The sequence below is a fragment of the Vanellus vanellus genome (genome assembly GCF_965231255.1).
Source record: "Vanellus vanellus genome assembly, chromosome: 14".
In the NCBI taxonomy this organism is placed as follows: Eukaryota; Metazoa; Chordata; class Aves; order Charadriiformes; family Charadriidae; genus Vanellus; species Vanellus vanellus.
The window spans coordinates 16112810-16133259 of NC_138919.1; the positions used below are offsets into that span (position 1 = coordinate 16112810).

The 20450-nt window shown below is 42.9% G+C and overlaps 1 protein-coding gene across 1 annotated transcript in view; it reads right to left on the bottom strand.

Annotated features, from left to right (window-relative positions):
- The window catches only part of SDK1 (sidekick cell adhesion molecule 1), a gene marked incomplete at its 3' end in the record, with an annotated part of 423737 nt that overhangs the window by 145963 nt on the left and 257324 nt on the right, over positions 1–20450 (bottom strand). The window contains exons 6-8 of the mRNA XM_082490690.1: positions 12686–12797; positions 11503–11693; positions 2817–2900 (exon numbers count right to left, since the gene is read on the bottom strand). Of these exons, the coding sequence (XP_082346816.1) occupies positions 2817–2900; positions 11503–11693; positions 12686–12797 (387 nt within the window). The remainder of the gene's footprint in view (positions 1–2816; positions 2901–11502; positions 11694–12685; positions 12798–20450) is intronic.

The following is a 20450-nucleotide window of genomic DNA, read 5'->3' on the forward strand; positions in this document are numbered from 1 at the left end:
CTTTGCGGTTCCCCTAGCGCTTCACCTAGCTCCTGGCTCCGAGCGGGGAGACAGCAACCTTCATTTACCTTCTTTTTAAATGCCGGCAGTTGCCAAAGTTGTGTAATAATGGATCAAAACTCCTCTGTGCTTAATACCAGTACCTGCCCCTTATAAGTCTGTGTTATAGACACGCAAAAATAATCCACATGAAGACAGGTTTCCACACTCCTGCACCGCACTCATCAGCGAATCAGATGTGCACTGGAAGAGTTCAGCAGAAATAAATAATTTCGTCTCGTAAGGCTTCCCATATCTCCAATAAGACCTCATCTACTGAGAACGGTCATGAGTGCCCTATTAACCCCCTTGGGAGCTAAACTCCTCAAAGGAAGGATTAAGGTAGAAGGAAGAGTCAGAAGTCAACCTCTTCTCTCCCCAATTCCTCCAGGTTTTGGTTTGGTGGTTTCGGGTTTTTTTTTTTTTGGTAATACATAAAAACATTTGAGACAGCAGATAGGTTTTTTCAGTGACAGTGAGACAGTCCAGAAATTCATCATAGTTGCGCAGTATTGAAACATTTTTCAAAAACATCTCAGAATGCTTTTTTTAACTCAATTTCTCTAATGATACAACACTTAGTTTTAATTTTCCTTCTTGAAAAATCTTCTCCAATTTAAAAAAAAACCCACAACAATATGTTTGTCATAACACTTGCTGAAACGTAAAGTTGGTGGCACACGGCCAGAATAAATGTCTATCCAGCCACATTTCCTTCCTTTGAAATTGTCTTGTCTTGGGTGCTCAGGCACAGAACGCAAGAGCAGCGCAGGGACAGAACGCCGTTCCCACCTTCTCAGCTCCGCTCACCTGTGCTTTAGCTATTTCCTGAGCCGTGTTTAATAGTCCTTACTGGATTTTTCTTCCATAAATCTGTTTTTTTTTTCCCTGAATAATTTTTATTTCTAATCTTAACTACTGCCGGGACCAATGAACTCCACAGTTTATGTTTTCTGAAAAGGTACTCTCTTTCCTTTATCATACATCTCCTGCCTGAAAATTTAGCCAGGTGCCTCCTCTGCTCCTTGCACTGAGCAATACTGAATCATCTCCTCCTCCTCACCTTCCCATACGGCACCCGCCCTGCCGCCAACTCTTTCAGAAAGTGCTCCAGTCAGTTCGAGTCTTCATTATTCAAAAACCATGGTAGACCTCTAATTATACCATTCCTACTTTTTTCTATCTCTTCTAGTTTTTCTACATCGCTCTCTCCAATACAGTGATTAGAATTGGGTGAAGTATTTGAGATGGGGGTGCCCCACGGATTCATACAGTGGCATTCTCTTATTTTTTTCTATTCCTTTCTTCCCAGTACCTAACATTTTGAACCACGGCTCCGCACAGAACTGATATTTTTAGAAGACGTGCCTTGTCTGTATAGCAATAGGAAATTTCATCTCTGTCAATAATTTCATCTGCCAGTTTATTATCCGGTCAGCTCATATCATCAGAAACTTCTGCTACTCTTTTGCGGTCAGCATTAATGTTGACTATCTTGAATAGATTTATATAATCAGCAAATATTATCATCTTACTATTCACCCTCTTTTCCGGGGTATTTATGAGTATGTTGAACATCACAGGTTCCACCACAGAGTCCCGGGGAACTCCACTGACAGCAGGTCCGGCTGTGTTTTGTTTAAAAAAGCTATTAATTAGCAACAAGACTGCATCTCTTAGAACCTGACAGCTTCATTTCTATAAGAGCCTTTTGGTAAAGGACCTCAATGGCTTCCGAAATTCTAACTCAACGGGAGCGCCCTCACACGCACGCTTGCTTATCGCACTAACGTATTTGCAAAGCGTCCCTCTAGTCAAGAGTGTTGACTCTTCCCTACGTAGAACATAAAAAAAAAAAAAAAAGTGCTTAAATCACAGCGGAAATAATATAATCATGCAATAAAGAATATTCTTATTGGCTCTGATCTGGAGGAAGAACCCATCCGTACAGGCTGTTAGTTAGGTTTGGGGTTTGGGTTTTTTTTGATCAAGCTTGCATACTTTTTACCTAAGGATCTCGTGGCATTTTTACGTGTATTGCTTATGAAACTCAGCATCAGGGAACGTGAGACAACAAAAAGTTCAGTCACTTGCCAAAGTCATGTAGCGATACGGTGACACAGACAAACCTGCTCTAGTCGCCAGGCTACGATGACTCCTATCTTACTAAAACATTAAAATAGGTGGCGCTTCTATTTCTCTGGAACTAAATCTTAAAAACCATTATGGTTTAGGTGGAATTCTAGACATTTAAAGCCTTTTATGTTATTAAACCACCTGCCAATAGCAGTCCTCCTGCAGAATTCTTAGCTACACTTAAATGTCAGAGTTTCTGACATTTCTGTTCAGTATAAAAGTTCCATAATTTTTAGAAAAAAGGACATTTGAATTGTTGAAAATATTGACTGTTTGTCTTGCAAATGATGGGTCCCATAACCATACTTTCACCTCAGATAATTTTCTGGCTTCAGACCCTACTGGCTGCTATACAGGCACAACTACGAAGCCAAGGCAGGCCACCGGAGGGAAAGGAGCAGGAGCTGCTCTGCCCAACAGACAAACCCCAACGTGCTGGCGTTCCTCACATCTCAACTAGCCTACAAGGGCCGCCCAGTTTTCCAAGGGCAAAGGCCATCCCTCTCCCTCATACCCGGGACCTGTGATAATTAGGAATAACGCAGAGGCCTCAAACCACTCCACGTTGGTATAAGACGCTTTCTCCGGTACAGGATATACACATATCATTCATCCGAGTTGGAACGCGTCCGCGCACTCACCCATGGCCTGGCACAGGATGTCCACGTCTTTCTCCACTTCGGCCAAAATCACGCTCTCGGGCTCAGCCGTAAAATACGGTGGTTCTTTAGAATGGGGAAAAAGGAAGAAAAGTAAACAAAGAAAGCCACAGCAAAACGGAACATAGGTGTTGATTTAAAGATACTCATCATATCAAGTCTCCACACCCACTGTATTTAACACAGTGTGTTACGGACAAGTTCGTCTCAGTTTGCCTCTATTTGGAGGTGCTTTCTTTGGTAGTAAAAGCATCATAAAAAAGCCAAAAATGTTTTGCTATGCTGAGCATGAATTCCAAAGAGTCAAGTCAACGTAAGGTAAGATTTAGGGGTTTGCACTGCAAATTAATACTCAGAGCCGGGGCTACTTTTCATTTTATAGGTCTGAATCATGGAACATTTTAATTCTTCGTTCAGAAGGGCCCTCCCGAGAGGTTTATAAAGGTTTATATTTACAACACAGCATTTTATAGGATAGTTTGCTTCAGTAGCTAAACTAAATTCCACCTCGTGAAGGCATGAAGCATGTCAAATAAAGTGCCATAGCATGTCAGAGAGCCGACACCAGAGGATAAGCGCAGCATAATTAAAAAAACTCCTCTCAACTGTTTTATTTCTTGAAAGCAAACAGATTTAATGCTTTAATTGAAGTTATAGTAATAATCATAAAAATCCACACTTTATCATTAGGACTAAAGAAAAGATATTAGACGTTTAATTAAACAAAGACAAGATTCCAGAAATTGTAGAGTATGCTGTCATGTAACTCTTTATTCTATGCAGCATAAAATTGAAGAGCATCATGTCAAAGTCCCACAGGCATTAAGGTTGCAGTAATTATCACGGTAACTAAAAGCTGTCATAGTCTGTTCGATGCAATTATCATCCCAGTACTGTTTTTAGAAGCATTTTATTTGATTATAACTAGAGTTCTATTGTAGCATAGACAAACTCACTGGTAAGTTTTAGAAAATACAGAAAAGACAATATAAGTAGCTCGTGAGAACAAGTTACTTGTATTTTCATTTTAAGGAAATCAAGTGTGTTTGAAAAAAATGTAGTAAGCTATAACAAGATCCAAGGTCACGCGAGCTGACCTTCTCTCAAATCTCTTCACCAAACGTATCTGACAACCAGACATGCGGTTTGTATTATTGATGAGACGTTAATCTTTCCATAAATAAAAACAAAATCACATAACTTTATCCGGCAAAATCTTATTTCTCGTGCTACCACCTGTAGCACGGCAAGCGTTGCTGCCCTTTCACAGGGATGCCATGCCACGCCAGCAGGTACCCACCAGTAAGCACCAGCTTAGAATGCAAAACCCCCTTTCCCAGCACTCCTTCCCACTGCCTACAGTAAAATACTTGCTTGAGCGTACAGAACTGGGGTCTCATTTCAGCACCAATGGATATTACAATTCTGTATTCATTCCAAATAAAGTCAATCAATATTAGTCTTCAAAATCCTGTGCAGAGGAGGAGGTGAGGCTGCAAAACAGCCTGGAATACTCATTTACGCAGCAAAACCAATAAAACAAGCTACCTGATTTATTATATTCTAATAATATACATGTGTTAACATTATTGATCCTCACTGCCTAAATATAAAGCTATTAATAAACCTGCATAATAAGTCGTGATTTATTGCATATGATCTCATGCGTTAATCTAAACAACAAACTGAAAAGCTGAACATTTAATTGAAATTCACCGATGGCACAGTGTTTGACATGTTTGATCAACTAAGTTGCTGAGTCCTCTGCAACTCATCTAAGTCCGTGTTTTAACTCCGAGCACACTCTTTCTTCTCACGCCATCCTCCAAGCCTCGTCTGAGGTTTTCCTCGCGCTTCGCTTTTCAGAATGCTATCTTTTTCATTTCCAAACTTTTAGCCTAGCATCCTTACGTATCTACGTATCTGTCTGTGGACACAGGTAAGCGTCCATCCGTCCATCTCTCAAAATCTGAATTTTTCGTTCTATGGCAATTTAATTTGATCGCAAGGCAACGCAAAGGGGAAAGGCGGCCGAAGCGGCGCAGGATCAAGACAGCATCCAGACCCATACCCCACACCCAGACGTTCACTTCTAACTGTGCTGCTTCTACGGATGTCTCTTCAGTCAGTGAGGTTCGAGAGTATTCTCCTCCTCTTAGGGAGTTCCTGACTGCACATCTTCCCCCCTCCCTTTTATAAGGCACTCTGTCCTGAACGGGCCAATTTCTAAACTTGGCAACCTTCAGCTACCAGCTCCCAAACTTTCTCCTAGGTCAGCAACATATTCACACACCAGTGATAAATTTGCAGATTTATCTTCAACCCGGGCCTGCAGTTCGGCTGCAAAGCACTTCATGTGACCTCAAAGATGGTAGTGGTTCCACAACCACGGCTCACGTGCTGCTGGTGCGCAGTTTCTGCCCTTACACTTGGCATATTTACACTCTCTGCTTTCCCAGTGCCTCTCCCAAAGTCCTCTCCTACAATCTGGGCTCCTTCCTTTAAATCCCATACAGGCTGTTACGCCACCCTCAAAGAAACTTAAGACATTAGGACATGCTTAGGTGAGCAGGTATCGAGCACTGAATTACCTGACGAGGAACTCGAAGTCAGTGACGGCTGTCACTTAGCGAACGGGATGTGATGTTATAAAGGGAAGATCCGCATCAGCTTTTTTTTGAAGGAAGCAGGGAGAAATGGAAGCAGACGAGACAGAAAAAGAGCAGGAGCAGCAGAAAGATGCAATCTAAAGGCCACAGAGAACTCCCAGAGGACTTTCAGGGCATAGGTGTGCCAACAGATATCATTTCCAGTCTCTGTCAAGCCCAGACCCACCTTTTCCCTGACACCGAATCCTGCTGAACTCAATTCTCACAGCCGTTCCGGCGACTGGAAGCGCTGCCCAACGCTACAATTGGCAGAGGGGGTCAAGAGGCTGAGGCAACAACTGCCCAGAGAGGGGTCAGATCTTACTCTTGCCTGATAAGCACAGACACGGAAAACCTCCCAGAAGCAACTCTGCAATTTACCGCTTGTTAGCTACCTGCTTCTGCTGCCTGGAGATAGGGACGAGCCTGGGGGGGAAGACGGGGCTAATTCATAAGGGGATTCTGGAAGACCTAGAACGCCACACGGACAACACTGCTGCGGCATCCCAAGTCTAAAATACATGGAAAATTAGTCCTGGTGATTCAGGGTATGAGAGAATCACAGCGGTATTGGTGTAGGTATACTCTTAGGGCTTCGTGAGAAATGACACAGTGATTTCCATGCAAGCTGTGCTGCTTTTCCACGCGCCCGCGCCCTGTGGAGCAACACGGATGCTCAAAAGGCCCTTTGCAGCGCGGGTCTCCGGCTTCAACGGAGCTCGGGCTGTGGAAGAAATAGCTCTGTTTACAGGGGCGAGACAACTGAAATCCAGGCTCCCCGCTTCTCAGACCAGTCAAAAAATTCCGGGTATCTGAATTTGGGTGCTACACACCACCTGGTGAATAACTAGCAGAGAGAGGCCATAAAAATGCAGCAATATTTATAGGGGTCAGACGGCGTTCTGAGGGGGCATTCTGGCTGTCTGTACATGCGGCTCCACTGCATATTTATAAAGCTTGGTTTGAATCACACGGCATGAATTCGAACACTTATTGTCGTAGGCAATAATCATGTGTTGAAATTTAATATGTGCGGTGAAATGACAATGTCTTCCAAACGATACACGGTGCCAGACACCAGCCCCCAGACACGGCGATTTCTAGGAATGACAGTAGCCTGTTGGTATCAGGTCAAACATTTACATTTTTTTTGAAATTATAGAATCACGCTGGTTAGAATAGGAAAGGACCCATTCCGCCGAGTTCAGCCCGCTGGCAGTGCAGCATGCTACGCGAGGAGAGAGGTCACCTCTCGTATTAGACCAAAAGAAACAGATACTGCATTGTTCGGATATTGTATTGGTGTTTGACTGATCTTAACTAAAAGGTCAAGAACGAGCAAAGGCGAAAGAATATTTGAATATAAATGCATGCTTTTAGTAGTTGTGGAGGGTTTCAGGGTTTTTTTTTGCACCAGAGACACCACTGAAAAGATAGCCTCTCTGCAAAGCCCTTGGGAGCCTGCAAAATTTGATGCTGTTCTAACTTCCCCCATGCAGAGTTACATGGTCACTGATTTTAACATTCAAAAGATAGCAGTCAGCATCCATTACATACCCTTCAAGCTGCATTGGAGATGTGTGACCTAATCCTCCATATATACATGAAAGTCAGAAAGAACAGAGAAAGCCCCAGGGGCTCCTCCAAAGCTGAAGTTCCTGCATCACTCAGAAATTCAGGCCTGCATATTTAAAAGGAAAATTGAGGCTTAAACACAGAAGCCTTTCTCTGGCATTACCATAAACTAATTTATTTGGTGAATATCCTGAAAAGAAAGGGGAACTGGGAACCTGAGAGCCCCTTGTAGGTACAACGTCCGTAACTCCAGACAGTAGATGAGGCTGTACACGCCGAGAGGAGCCACGTTGCATAGGCAGGTATAACACGGTCCTCGAAGCAGGATTTTTCTTTGCACGAATGTTGGGTCAAAACAGAAAGGGATGAAAAAGCGCTCTTAGTTTCTTGCTACTAGCCCTACTGCCAGCTGCAGTCTGTGCGGTCTAAAGCCGTACAGCAGCCCAGGGAGCACGTCTGTGCAGAACTGAAAGGAGGAGGAACTTCTCCTGAATGTCAGAGACAGAACTGGACTTCCCAGAAGTCCCATTACTTCACTGCGGCATAGGTCCCGTGTGCATCGGGGGCCAAGGCAACGTGTCGACGTTCATCCCAAGGACCTCTGAGGCTTGCCAAATCAAGAATTGTCAACATTTCTCTGCTCTGAGCCCGAACTGAAGTTTAGGCAAATTCAGAGACTTTTTACATTCTAGTTTTCCTGAAAACTCTTATTCTTTTCTCACCACAGGACATGAACACAGTCATCACGGTCTTTTCTGAAGCACAACGCATGAACACAACCACCATGGAAAAATTCTTTCCCCTGCTTTCAAGACATCGTTTGCGGTGTTCCAAAGTGTCTAAGCTAGAGCCACCAGAGCTATTTTTTCCAGAGATCCGAGCACAAGGTATGGAGAGGGCCAGCAGCAGGGGAAAATCACTTCTGTTCTGGCCGTTAAATATACATTTAATGCAAATTCATGAGCAGCGGTAACGCAGAAAGAAGGCCCTTCTGCATCTCCCCACTTGCTCCTGGAGAAGTACAGTGAGAGAGGAACAGCCCTATAGCCCATCTCAGAGCCTGGCCAGGTGGGCTCTCCGTACTCGGGTTACCCCTTTTCTGGCGTGTTCCTGAAGCCCACGAAGCTGTATCCATACCTGACGAGAACCCCGCTGGCCTTTAAGAGAGACACAGGCCTACCGCAAACCGTTATCGCACTATTTTCAGAAAGAAATCGATCTAGCTAGGATGTAAAAATTCTCCCTAGGAAACACCAAGATGAGAATAATACATCTATTAATGCAGTCCTTCCAGGCACAAAACCGCTGCAAAAAGAAGGGAAGCCCTCAACCGTGATTCTGCTTTACTCCATCCTATTTCTTCAGACCGGCCACCAGGGCTTCAACGCTCAGTTCTGCGCAGTATCTCATCACACGGGACCGCCATTCTTCTCGTTGCTTTTCTCTTCAATTTGTGCAGATTTTACTTTGACCGCACCTGATTTAAAGAGCGGTATGGATTTCATGTGGTGGAAGGGTTTCATTCCTCATTCTCTTAAGCTTCGAAAATTCATAATTTCCCACAGAACAATCACTTAAAAAATGACTATTGCAATTTGTCGCTAACGGAACTTGCAGAACTAGAGCAGAAGAATTTAAGATTAGCTCAGTTTTCAAACTGGTTTGCTCATGAGAAGACTCCTTAAATTACTTAATCTTCAAACTGTTAGTGATAAAACAAATGCGCTCTTATCTAATCTGCAACAAATCTTTCCCAAACTGTTACTCTGCCTGCTGAGGAACATGCTACCCTTTAAAAATTTATAACAACTGCAGCTAATAAAACCAAGGTTTGGAACCACCTCAGTTTATCTTTGCTGGAACAATATGAAGATGTCAGAAAGTTCTTTGCCACATTCAGAAGAAAATTGCAGTGCAGCACTAGACTAGAGGATTGTCTTCTTGCTTATGCAATGCTACTTTATTGCATTAGAGATTCACATTTTTCAAATATTATTGTGATTTTAATTTATAAACTGAGATGCAGTCTCAGAAATATTCAGAACAAAATTCAGAGATAATATTGGAGGTCACAAATAATAATTTGAACTGAGGACATGCCTTTGCACTAAGTTCCACCACCTTCTAATAAAGCTCTTGTCACCGTCTGAGCTCACGCTCAAGTTGTGTGACTTCTCTTAGCTAGCAAAGGCAAGGGCTGATACATTTGTAAAAAAGCTTTGATTAACTCAGTGTTTGTGATATCTTTGATGCATCTTTTTATCACTACCCCTACTCTACCTGTTAATAGCAAAATATTTTTCCTATGAATCCACAAAAGCTCTCGTTACCATACTATTGAGGGTCTGTATTTGATTTATCCCAATCATTTTGAAAACAAACCTCTTCTATTAACACTATTTCTTTTTTCCGTTAGTCAGGACGCCTTATTAAGTCCACACTGTGTTATTCTCCCAAGAAGTACAGCTCATTATCAGGTCACTATCAACACGTACCCACTGCCAATATTTTATGCATGCAAATGGAGGAGCGTACTTGATTCCCTGTAAGTGCCACTCCAACAGACTGTGAGGGATACACCGCAAAAATCCTTGGGTTTGAATCTTGTCTGCACTTTCCTCTAGAACCTGTCCCTCGACTAATTAAACAACAGCCGGATCCATCCACGAATTTTAAGGCTGAATATAAGTTATGCATTAACTACTAATCCTTTGATTTGGCTTCCCGTTTAGGATTAGAGATCCATCCTGCAGCTCAAGAAACTCATAAATAAAGAAATCTATCAGGCTTTGCTGACACATTGAGTAAACACCTGCAACTGAAGTGTCTTGTTCCATCAGAAGGAAATAAAAGTAATTGGTAACCAATTTGTTTCTGCTTTCTTTCATCTGCTTGTTCTTATCTACCGACCTTTTCATAACTTCATCCTCTGACAGCCCCCTAAAACTGGATAAGAAATACATAAAACATTTAAAAATAAGAGAGCAGATAAGCTACTAAAGAAAGGCAGCCCTGCTAGTTTAATATGATTCCCCAATGATTGTTTCTCAGTTTTACTGTAACTGTATCTAAGAATCTCCTGCATTAACCGAGAGGCTGCTGTAAGTGTTGCATTAGGCTGGGTCTGACAGCACAGCAGCAAAGTTAAACTGGTTACAATAAAATCTTATTAATAAGGAAGAGTTTAAACCAAAACCGTAAATAAGTTAAATCCATCTCTGCTCCTTAAAGGGAAGGGAAGCCACGAGGTAATAATTCTAAGAAACAGAGTGCACAGAAAAAGACTGGAACCGCACTTCATCCAGTAGGTAATAAATATAATAGAGACACAGTGCTACAAATGAACCCGGAACAGAGCTTTGTGGAGACAAGAGCTGTTTTCTCATTTACCATGAACTACTATAAATTGCTTTGGTAGGATACAGACCATACAGCAGACTCTTTAAAATTGTGTTTTCAGAAGGCTAAAAGAGTGCAGAGAATTGTGTGCTGAATTCCCTCCGCAGCGCACTACAGACACGCACGAGCATGAATTCCGATCGGCGCCGATGCTGGTATCATTGCCAGAGCAATAGCCTCGCCAGGACACGTGCACAGTTATTACTGGGGGAATATTACATAAAAGCTAGACTTTACACACTCAGCTCTGGCTTAAAACATCTAAACGTCTCTGTTCTAAAAAGTCAGCTTTATTCTGAAAGTCCTAAAAAACTCTACGCTGTGTGCATTGCGCTAATTTGCGTTATCGTACCAAGATACGGCACGCGCAGTAACTACCGTTTCCAAATGACAACCTCCTAGCCGCGGGAAAACTCCAGCACAGAGGCGGAGGTGGCAACAGGCGGCGAAAGGGCACCGATGTCCCTTCAAAAATAGTCCAAAGTTTCCCTTGGAGGCGAAGGTGGAGCACGTTGCACTGATTTTAATGGTATTTTCTTCTCCCTTTTCTTACCTCAGTAATGGTATCTGCCTGTCTGCGTGCTCGGGAACATCCTTGGCCCCTGACCGGCACTTCCAACAGACAATGCACAGAAGTGCTCCTAAAAGGCTTCTTTCAGAAATACAGGCACTTGACATATTAAAACTAGATGTAACCAAGCTGGGAGTTAATCAGGATTTAATGCATCTAAAAGGCAAGACGTGGAAGCTGCTCGATAAGGATTTTACTACTGTATTTCCCCAACTTCTGATTAAATGTATAGTTTCACAGGGGATTCAGAATCACATCAGTGTTTTTAAAAAAATATCTATTTGATGAATTTATATTCATGGGAAAGAACGGCTGAATTAATTTGGAAGATAACCCTCCTTCACCTCCTTTGTTCTGTTCTCCGAAGAAAGGTTCAAATGTAAGGTCAATGAAATATTAAAATATCAATTTTATTTCCTATTATACCTCAGGCCAGAGGCTGTTTTACTAAAAAACACATTGCCTTGAGAATTACCCATTAGAGAAAGGAAGGCTTTCGCTCTCGCTGGTTCCTCTGTGCTGTCTCTCAATTTCGCTTCGCAGAAATACATCCCCACATCAGCAGAGGTCGGGTTGCTGATCGTCAGTCGTCTCCCAAAACTGCTAACGCCACTGGTTATTTTTACTCCATTTCTCTTCCAGGTCATGCTCAGTCTTTCAAGAGGTCTGCCGAGGTTTAAAAAAACCCAAAAATAACCAAAACAAAAAAAAACCCCAAAACCACAACAAAAGTATGACAATAAACCATACATATTACAGAATACTCTTGCCTGCAGTTGCATACAGAGTAGAAAACTTTTGTAAGGTCTCCTCTATCCCCGACATTTGCTTTTAAGAAGTAAATGCATATATAACTTCTAGACATCAAGACCACAAGTGGCATTATGCAAATACAGCTAATTGATACAGCAATAGAACTTAAGCGCTAATAATTTGATTTCTCTAAGCAAAAGGAGTAAATAGCGCGGTGGGAACCAGCTGCATGGGAAGTGCTTTCATTATAACTCAATTACCAAAACAATATTAACCGTATCAAGAACATCTCTGCCCTCAGAGGGGAAAGTGAATCAGTCGGTCGTCTTGTCATCCGAGGACCTCAACTCGTCACTTCCACTGGAATTCAATGCTATTCAAGGCCAACTGGATGGCAGGGCAGGAGGAAGGCTGTGGACTCCGTATTACGGAGCCTTATGAACAGTTGCGCAGTAACGACGGTAAAATGCGAGCATCTGTAATAAATTACTTCATAGGCGATCCTCGCTCATTTATTTATGAGGAAACACAGGCTGCTCAACAATATCACCCTTCGCGTCAACAGGCAACACGGCAGAAATATTATTAACCCTTAGCACAACTTCTTCCTTAAGATAACGTCTGCTGATCGACCGCCATTATAGTTCTTCTCCGTACCCTGTGAGTAACGGGTGGGAGAGTAACTCTGCCTATATCCGTATTTGGCCACAAAAATCAATAGATTTAATTCGGTAATGTTGGCCAAACAAGATTATTCATAAGGTTACTCTGAAGAGCAAGCTACGTGCTGCATTCTGCTTCAGTCATTAAAATAATAAAGAAATGAAAACAACTTCCTATGTCCTTCTCCGTAAAGGACAGTGCATTAAAATGAGTTCCGTATAACCCCGTCGCTTTTACAGTACCTTGCGTTGGCCACGCACTCCAGCGTGATCTCGCTGCTCCCTGCCACGACGCTGGTGTTCCGCGGAGGGATGACGATGACGGGAGCCACGGTGTCGGACGGCTCCGCGGCACCTGCGTGGGCAGAAGGACACCTCGTGAAGACTCTGTACATCCGCCAGCGGCGAGGACGGACACGTTCCAGGCGAAGGATCTCACCAAGCGACACAGCTGCAAATTTCACTCTTCGACCTCACCGCGGATTTTCATCTCCTCATTAAGGGGAGATCTTCAGCACGACCATTTTCGATGGCTTTCATTATACTGTACAAACACCCTGTTTCAATACACCCAGCCTGGCATCAGCCACAGCACACAACTCGCAAGAACGACTCCCAGACGGAGCGCAGGGGCCATTCTCAAATGGAGAGCAAACAAATTAAGCATCCTAAAGGTTTTCTATTGTCGAGCACTTTTATTTTTATCAAACACTTGCTGACTTATATTTTTAAGACCTTTTCATGTTTTGTTTAATCTTACCACTTCCGCACCATTTCAAAAGACTCTGCCAATACTCGTGTTAGTTCTTTAAAAAGATTTTACACACTGGGGAGCAAATATAAAATTAACAAAGCAGCATATCACAGCAACTTCAATCCCTTTTTCTTATCAGGAAAGTAAATAACCCAAATCTGCTACTCTTTTGTGAGGCATCATACTGTAAATAATTTAGCTTATGCAACAGTCAGCAGACACTTAAAAAATGGTAAAAAAGCTGCTTGTAAATTTTCTCTGTATACATTTAGTAAGTGAATTAAAATACCCATGTATTCATAGGTACTTTGCTTCAAGCAACTCATTTGGGAAAGAAAAATTAGCTATTTTTTAGCTTGAATAACAGAGTAATAAAATTTTCTAAAGATACAGAATCCAATAAACAAATTATAGGGAAGCGTAATGAAAATAAAACTGAACTGATGCAAAAGCAAGCCAGTTCATCAAATGTTTTCTGCTAAGGAGACTAACCCATGCCCATTCAGCAGAATGGGAAACTGGAAAATGCAAGGTATGAACCCTGACGTTCTCTTTTAAGATAATTCCCCGCACAGGCAAAGGATTTGGTAATGGGGCTCAGAAAGTTCAAAAGCGTAGCAGATTTCTGAATACTGAATGACAATATCTTTACCTTTCGACGTTTTTGTAATTGATAGCGAATAGTGTACTATAGGAGACAAAAGCCCGCAGGATAATTTTAAGAATGCCACCCGCACATCTGAATAAATTCAAGCATCCAAGAACAGTACTTCAGGAAGCGGTAACCACGTATTTATGTCTTCCCCTAAATACGCTCTGTTGTCCTGACACAGCATATATGCAACTCGCATGGGATCACAAAAAACAAGGTTTTGGTAGATTTTACTTCTGCTCAACAACATTCCTGGAAATACGATGCTATCAGGTAGGACATCCACTTTCTAAGAAGATTTCCATGGTGGTCTTATAGTTATTCACGGCAGGAATTTTCCAGATAGTAATTGAAAAAAACCAGAAAACAAGAGCAATGAGATTAGTAGCTTATTGCTGATGAGAAGGAATAACCTCAGCATTACTGTTCACCACTGCTTCTGCGCAAGATGAAGGTTTACAACAGTAAATGCTAAAAGATCAACACACACGGTACTAATTTGGCAACAATCATTTCGTATCTCCATCTGGAAAAGAGGAAAACCACTTGTTCGACTTATCAGCTCCCCTGAAGAATGGCTCAACCCCACCAGAACCAGGCGAAGAACAGAAGGCAGCTTTGTCGCAACCTCCAGGAGTTCACCGTACGCGAATGGCTCTTTGTGCAGTGAGCAGATAAGCAGGGCAAAGAAAAGGGCACGTTGCTCCGCCTGCAACCAGGAAAACGTACGAATTTTTTGATTTCAGTACTAGCCGCAACAAGAGCGTAAACACAGTAAGTGCTTATTTTCATTTCATACCATCCCTGACACAAATCTATTAAAAGCAGGCTGTTGATAAAGATTTTGAGAGGGTGAACTAATACAGATGTGCTACAGAGGGCTCAGCAAAACGCCGAGGGCTTGGATTCAAAATAAAACCCCTACAAAGGTCAGCTGCAGATATAACAAAGCCTCTACAGAAAACAACAACATTTCAAAGTATTATCTAAACAGCACCCAGACAGCATGCCTATTCCTGTTTCATATTCAAAGCCGGTTTAAGTTTCCCTTCGCAGCACAAGGAAACCACTGGCCATAACTCACTCCGGCCCCGATCCTGCCAAATAAAACTCAACAAAGACCTTTTGTTGGACCTGGTTCCTTTTGTGGGGTGAAGTCTGCAGCTTTGCTTTGCTGCTGCTCAAAATATCAAAGGAGGAATTCGGTTTTACTTCAGCGCAAAAATCTCAATAGGGCTGTACCGTGGGACCTGTGTGTCCACCCCATCCTTTCAGAACTTCATCCCTTTGTAAGAAATCCGCAGGTGGGGATATCGGAGTAGCCAGGCTCCTAATCTGGATAAGGAGTAACACTGTGATTTTGTTTTGATGAGGTGAAGCAGCAAATCAGGCTTCAGGCTGGCCGCGGAAGGTAGAGAGCTATTCAAACAATCAGATAATGAAAAACTACCCAGACTTTCCAAGTTTCTTATCCTATCTGTCAATAAAGCCACTCCATCCCTCTCCCACCTCCCAGTGCAGTATGCTGACATAATTTTACTTGACTGGTGCTACACCAAAATGCAATGGAGAATGTCATTGTTAGTAAACAGACATTTTCTTCGAAAATCCTTTGTAGAAAGCAATTCAGTTTTTTTTTCTCCTCTTCACTGATCCTTTTTTACTTCATCAGACTTCTTGTCCCAGTTTTCTAGGTCTCTGTTGTTTCCTTCTGGCTTTTCATCACTTCTTCTTTCCCTGCCTGCCTCCCTCCCTCCAGCGGCTTCTCCGCATTTGTCACTGGCCATTTCCCCTCCCTGCCATCCCATGGTCCCCTATACATGTTTCACACTATTTAAGAACTGCTCAATTTCCCACGTATCCTCTGTTCCAATGACCGAGCTTCAGTTTCTCCGGCTCACATCCATTAGTAGGAAATATTTACTAAAGACTCCGACATGGGAGAGCAACACAAATGCATACAAGAACAGTTACAGTGAGATGCTAACGGGGAACCACCGTTCCCACCTTTTCTGAAAGAAAAGATCTTTCCTTTCTATCTGCTTTCTGAACCCCTCCTCTCAGCTAAGAAAGCGAAGCAACTTTAGGGGAAAAGGCTGACCCCGGGGACGCCTCGCTCTTAGGCATAAAAAGTCTGCGGGAGCCCGTAGGAAGCTGCAGCCACAAGGCTCACCGGCGCTGAAGAACACTCAAGGGATGTGCTCTTAGTCTGATTCTAGTCCTAAATAGGCGCCTGGACAGAAGGACTGCCACGGGCAAGAGTCCTAATCCAAACAGAGAGTTTTCTCCAAAAAAGAGCGTGCTCTGCTTTACTTCCCATTGTGTCTATTATAGTCACAGCACTCAGTGTTTCCAGTCTTCCCAGTGCCTCTAAACCTTCTCATTAGACACTGTCTTAATTATTACCGGTATCTACTAGGGCCCAGGAACTGAAGTGCCTTCAGGACCGGCCCCCACCAACCTTTGCAGCTTGACCAGCATGACAACACCAGAGACTCCGACTCGCTGGAGCAGGGAGCTTATCTCGGAGCTGGTTCAGTGGTTCCTGACCCCAGCTGCTCATGAACCAGTTGGTGACCTGCTTCCATTTACCACCCAAAATATTAAGGTAAATTGGCGCAAGTATTATTTTTCCATATAAGACTTTTTAAAAAAAAAAGGGGGGAGGGGGGAAGAGGAGCCAAAAATTGCAAAAAATAGAGGGAGAGAAAAAAAAAGAAAGAGAACATAGAAAGGAAAAGATGTGGGGTTTTTCAGTCCTTCTGAACATGAACTCTCCAGACTGTGGCATTCAAGAATCTGGCAATCCTGCGCAAAGCAGAGACATATCGAGGGAAGAGAGAGAAAGAAAGAGGGAACACCTCTTGCACGGTCTATTTGTTTTTATCACCAGTGGCTGTATATGACCGCACAACGCTGGGCTTGGACCACACTGCCCTTCCCCCGTCTCTCCTGCCAGCTGACCAAGAATGAAACCTGTCCCAAGTGGTCTATAACACTAATTTTTTAATACTGATGAGCTGTAGAATTTTTAATCTGTTATTTAAATAGTATAATTATGTCGAGTGCCCTATCATCTCTGAAAAGACAGTGTTTTTATCTCTCTACATATATTGCTATGTAAGGTACAGGGAATTTTAAATATTACAATTTACAGTTTGTAAAGATCACAGACTTTATCAAAGCCACTTGGGTGCTTAATTTTCCCAACAGAGATGAAATCTCACTCAAGCCATATGACTGAACGTACAAAAGGTGCTTTCCCCTTCATAAATGTCTAAACATTAGGTTCTTTCCCAGATTTTATATTATGGCATGCAAATTTTATCTATAGCTGTGTTTGTGGTGCAGAATATTAAGAGTACTACTTCAGTGTAGGGGAGAGTCGTAGATGTCATCTACCTTGACTTTAGCAAGGCTTTTGACACTGTCTCCCATGACATCCCCATTAGGAAGCTGAGGAAGTATGGGCTAGATGAGGTGACAGCGAGGTGGATTGAGAGTTGGCTGCGGGACAGGACTCAGAGGGTTGTGATCAGCGGCACAGAGTCTAGTTGGAGGCCTGTAACCAGCGGTGTCCCCCAGGGGTCAATACTTGGTCCTATTTTGTTTAATATATTCATTAATGACCTGGATGAGGGGACAGAGTGTATCCTCAGCAAGTTTGCTGATGATACCAAACTGGGAGGGGTGGATGACACCCCAGAGGGCCGTGCTGCCATCCAGCGTGACCTGGACAGGCTGGAGAGCTGGGCAGAGAAGAACTTAATGAGGTTCAACAAAACCAAGTGCAAGGTCCTGCACCTGGGGAGGAAGAATGCTAGGCACCAGTACAGGTTAGGGGCGGACCTGCTGGGAAGTAGCTCGGAGGAGAAGGATCTGGGGGTCGTGGTAGGCAGTAAATTATCCATGGCCCAGCAATGTGCCCTTGTTGCCAAAAAGGCCAATGGAATCCTGGGCTGCAGAGGAAAGAGTGTGGCCAGTAGGTCGAGGGAGGTCATTCTCCCCCTCTACTCTGCACTGGTGAGGCCACAACTGGAATACTGTGTCCAGTTTGGGGCTCCCCAGTTCAAGAGGGACAGGGAACTGCTGGAGCGAGTCCAGCGAAGAGCAACTAAGATGATGAAGGGATTGGAGCATCTCCCTTCTGAGGAAAGGCTGAGAGCGCTGGGACTCTTTAGCCCGGAGAAGAGAAGGCTGAGGGGAGACCTTCTTATGGCGTACAAGTATCTCAAGGGTGGGTTGAAGGAGGATGGAGCCAGGCTCTTTTCAATGGTTCCCAGGGACAGGACGAGGGGCAATGGGCACAAGTTAGAACATAGGAAGTTCCCTTCAAATACACGGAAACACTTCTTTACGGTTCAGGTGACAGAGCACCGGCACAGGCTGCCCAGGGAGGGGGGGAGTCCCCTTCTCTGGAGGTTTTCAAGACCCGCCTGGATGCAGTCCTGAGGGATGTGCTCCAGGCAATCCTGCTTTGGCAGGGGAGTGGGGCTGGGTGATCTCTAGAGGTCCCTTCCAACTCTGAAAATTCCGTGATTCCGTGATTCAGTGGATGCTGAAATTCATCTCAAAGAGATACAGAGCAAACCAGCCTTAATAAAAGGTGAGAGAAAGTGTTTATCTCTTCAAAAGAAGTAACAGCTTGAGTTCAGACTTGAGAAAAATGACAAGTCTTATTTTTGAGGCTTGCTTATAGGTCCCACCCGTTAAGTGTCTTCAGAGACACTTAACACAACCAAGGTGACCATGAGCAGGAGGAGGGAGGATTCCCTAAACAATCACCCAGATCACCCTTATTTACTTGGTATGGGGTAGAGCCTGGAAGGTGACGTTGACTGTAGTCGTCCCTACCTTTAGTGTTAGTCACTCCTGCAATTACTTCTCTGTGTCCTGTTTTTGGTCAAGAAGGAATCCCACAGGAATCAGTATCCAAAAATGGATTTACTTCTTCAATATTATGAAATTCGTCTATGGGAGAAAAACACTTCACAGAAAAGATCAGCAGTACACCACCGTCAAGTTAATGGAGAAATTGAGTACTTTAACTGAACTTTGAAACGATTTATAAGTTATCCTGGGAGAAAAAAGATTAGAAAACCTTCACCATAAGCTTCCTACAGACGTTCAGACTTGCACAGTATGCAGAAATGCCTTCGCAATTACTATGCAGGATACGTGCAAAGCTTCATGTTACCAAATTATGGATAACTATATTAGAAAAAGGCAGAATAGGAGATGAGTCCAATACAAATAGCAAAAATATTACATATAAATAGTTCAACATTATGGCATCAAGAATGTGCAATCTCTGCCTATGTAACATGGAATATGAGAAAAGAGGAGAAATGACAATCACACGGCATCTCAAATTGCTCGAGGGGAAAAAAAATAAAGGAGACCTTACAAATGCAAACTATCTAATGCAATACATTTCACTTTTTCCAGGTACAGCCTGCAGATGGTTTGGATTATCAACCCATAATGGATTAATGCCCCTTTCCAGTACAAGATACACAACAGGAATTGGATCCTGATCAATAATAGATTAATTTCCCTTCCTGGTTGCGGTACAAGTCGCACAACAGGAATTGGAGCCTGATCAACAGGCTAGCAAATGCTGACAACCACCTGCGGGCACAAGAGAGAAGCATTATGCAAATAATGAAAAAAAAAGGTGTATTTCTCAATCATAAAACTCTATCCTAAAACACGGCTTGTCTATTTGTTCCCTACTTATTAGAGTGACGATTAACAGGTTATACAGTGAAAGAGCGTTAAGATAATAAAGGTTACAATTTCATTTTTTCACTTTTATTGCAGCAAGGACTGTATTCATTTTCAAGAAAAGGGAAATAAGTGGCGTTGCGGTGCACTACTGTGCACCGTACAGGTCTCTGCTCAGATTTCTAGATGTAAAGAAAAGTAACAGAGACTTTCCTGTGAGGATTCTTGGTCACATTTGTTTAGTTTGATGAATAACATTAAAACTCCAGCTGGAGTTTGAGTCAAAAGCATGTATTCATAAAATAATTAGCAATCTAATGGTACAGAGCTGGTGTATGAAGAATTACGATTTTTCAGTACCCGAGGACATCTGAAGATTCCTCAAACACGTACATATTAACATAATTTCTGATCTTGAACCTTGGAGAAACTAGACTCTAGGCTCAAAAAAAATAAATAAGCAACAACATAAAATCTTAGCTTTGTGGATCAAGTTTATAGCGAAAATGGCCGAGTTGCTTGAATCAAACACAGCAACTGGATTCTTATATATACAGCCCTCGTCTTGATCCAGACATCAGACATCACGATGTATGAATAAAACACCGGACACGAAAAAGGTTTACAAAACACAATAGGAGCAAAACAAGCGAACGATGTAGGTCAGTTATACTTATTGACTCAATATACCCTGAGAACGTGGCTGAGCTTTGGCCACATCACATCAAACACACGATTCATTTCTGCTGCAAGTAAAGTCAACAGAAGCAAACAAACAAAAAAGGTGAATAAAATCATAAAACCCAGAACAACAGGCAGCAAGCAGATCACAAATGAAATACCCAGTGTACGAGAGGGAATACGGTAAAAAGAAG